Source organism: Trypanosoma grayi, assembly GCF_000691245.1.
Source record: "Trypanosoma grayi strain ANR4 Tgr_667_V1, whole genome shotgun sequence".
NCBI classification, from domain to species: domain Eukaryota; phylum Euglenozoa; class Kinetoplastea; order Trypanosomatida; family Trypanosomatidae; genus Trypanosoma; species Trypanosoma grayi.
The window spans coordinates 392-726 of record NW_008826286.1 but is presented as its reverse complement, the minus strand read 5'-3'; the positions used below and the strand labels follow the sequence as shown (position 1 = coordinate 726).

General features: G+C 53.4%; 1 protein-coding gene across 1 annotated transcript in view; it reads left to right on the top strand.

Annotated features, from left to right (window-relative positions):
- Positions 1–335, top strand: part of DQ04_06671000 (putative cytosolic leucyl aminopeptidase, putative,metallo-peptidase, Clan MF, Family M17) — a gene marked incomplete at both ends in the record, with an annotated part of 2,235 nt that overhangs the window by 1,798 nt on the left and 102 nt on the right. Inside the window, one exon of the mRNA XM_009314820.1 lies at positions 1–335. This exon is cut by the window's left edge and continues 1,798 nt beyond it; it is cut by the window's right edge and continues 102 nt beyond it. Coding sequence (XP_009313095.1) covers positions 1–335 — 335 coding nt within the window.

The following is a 335-nucleotide window of genomic DNA, read 5'->3' as shown; positions in this document are numbered from 1 at the left end:
GAGAGAGAGAGAGAGAGAGAGAGAGGGAGAGGAACGAAGGCGTGCGGGGAGGACAAAATGGGGGCGATCAGGTGTGGCCGGACAAGTGGATTCTGCACGCGTGTGTGTCTGTGTGTGTGTGTGTGCACATGTATGGATGTGCTTGTTGGACGTTACTTGACGGGAAGCCTGCGCCAAAACAAAAACAAAAAGAAAACAAAGAAAAAACACCCACACATCCACCTGCGCATACATATGTGAGCAGCAGCGGGTGGCAACGAAGGAGAGACGAAGGAAGCGGAGGGGGTGGTGGACTCATAACGGATCGATGGAGGGAGCGACAACAGAGAGACACA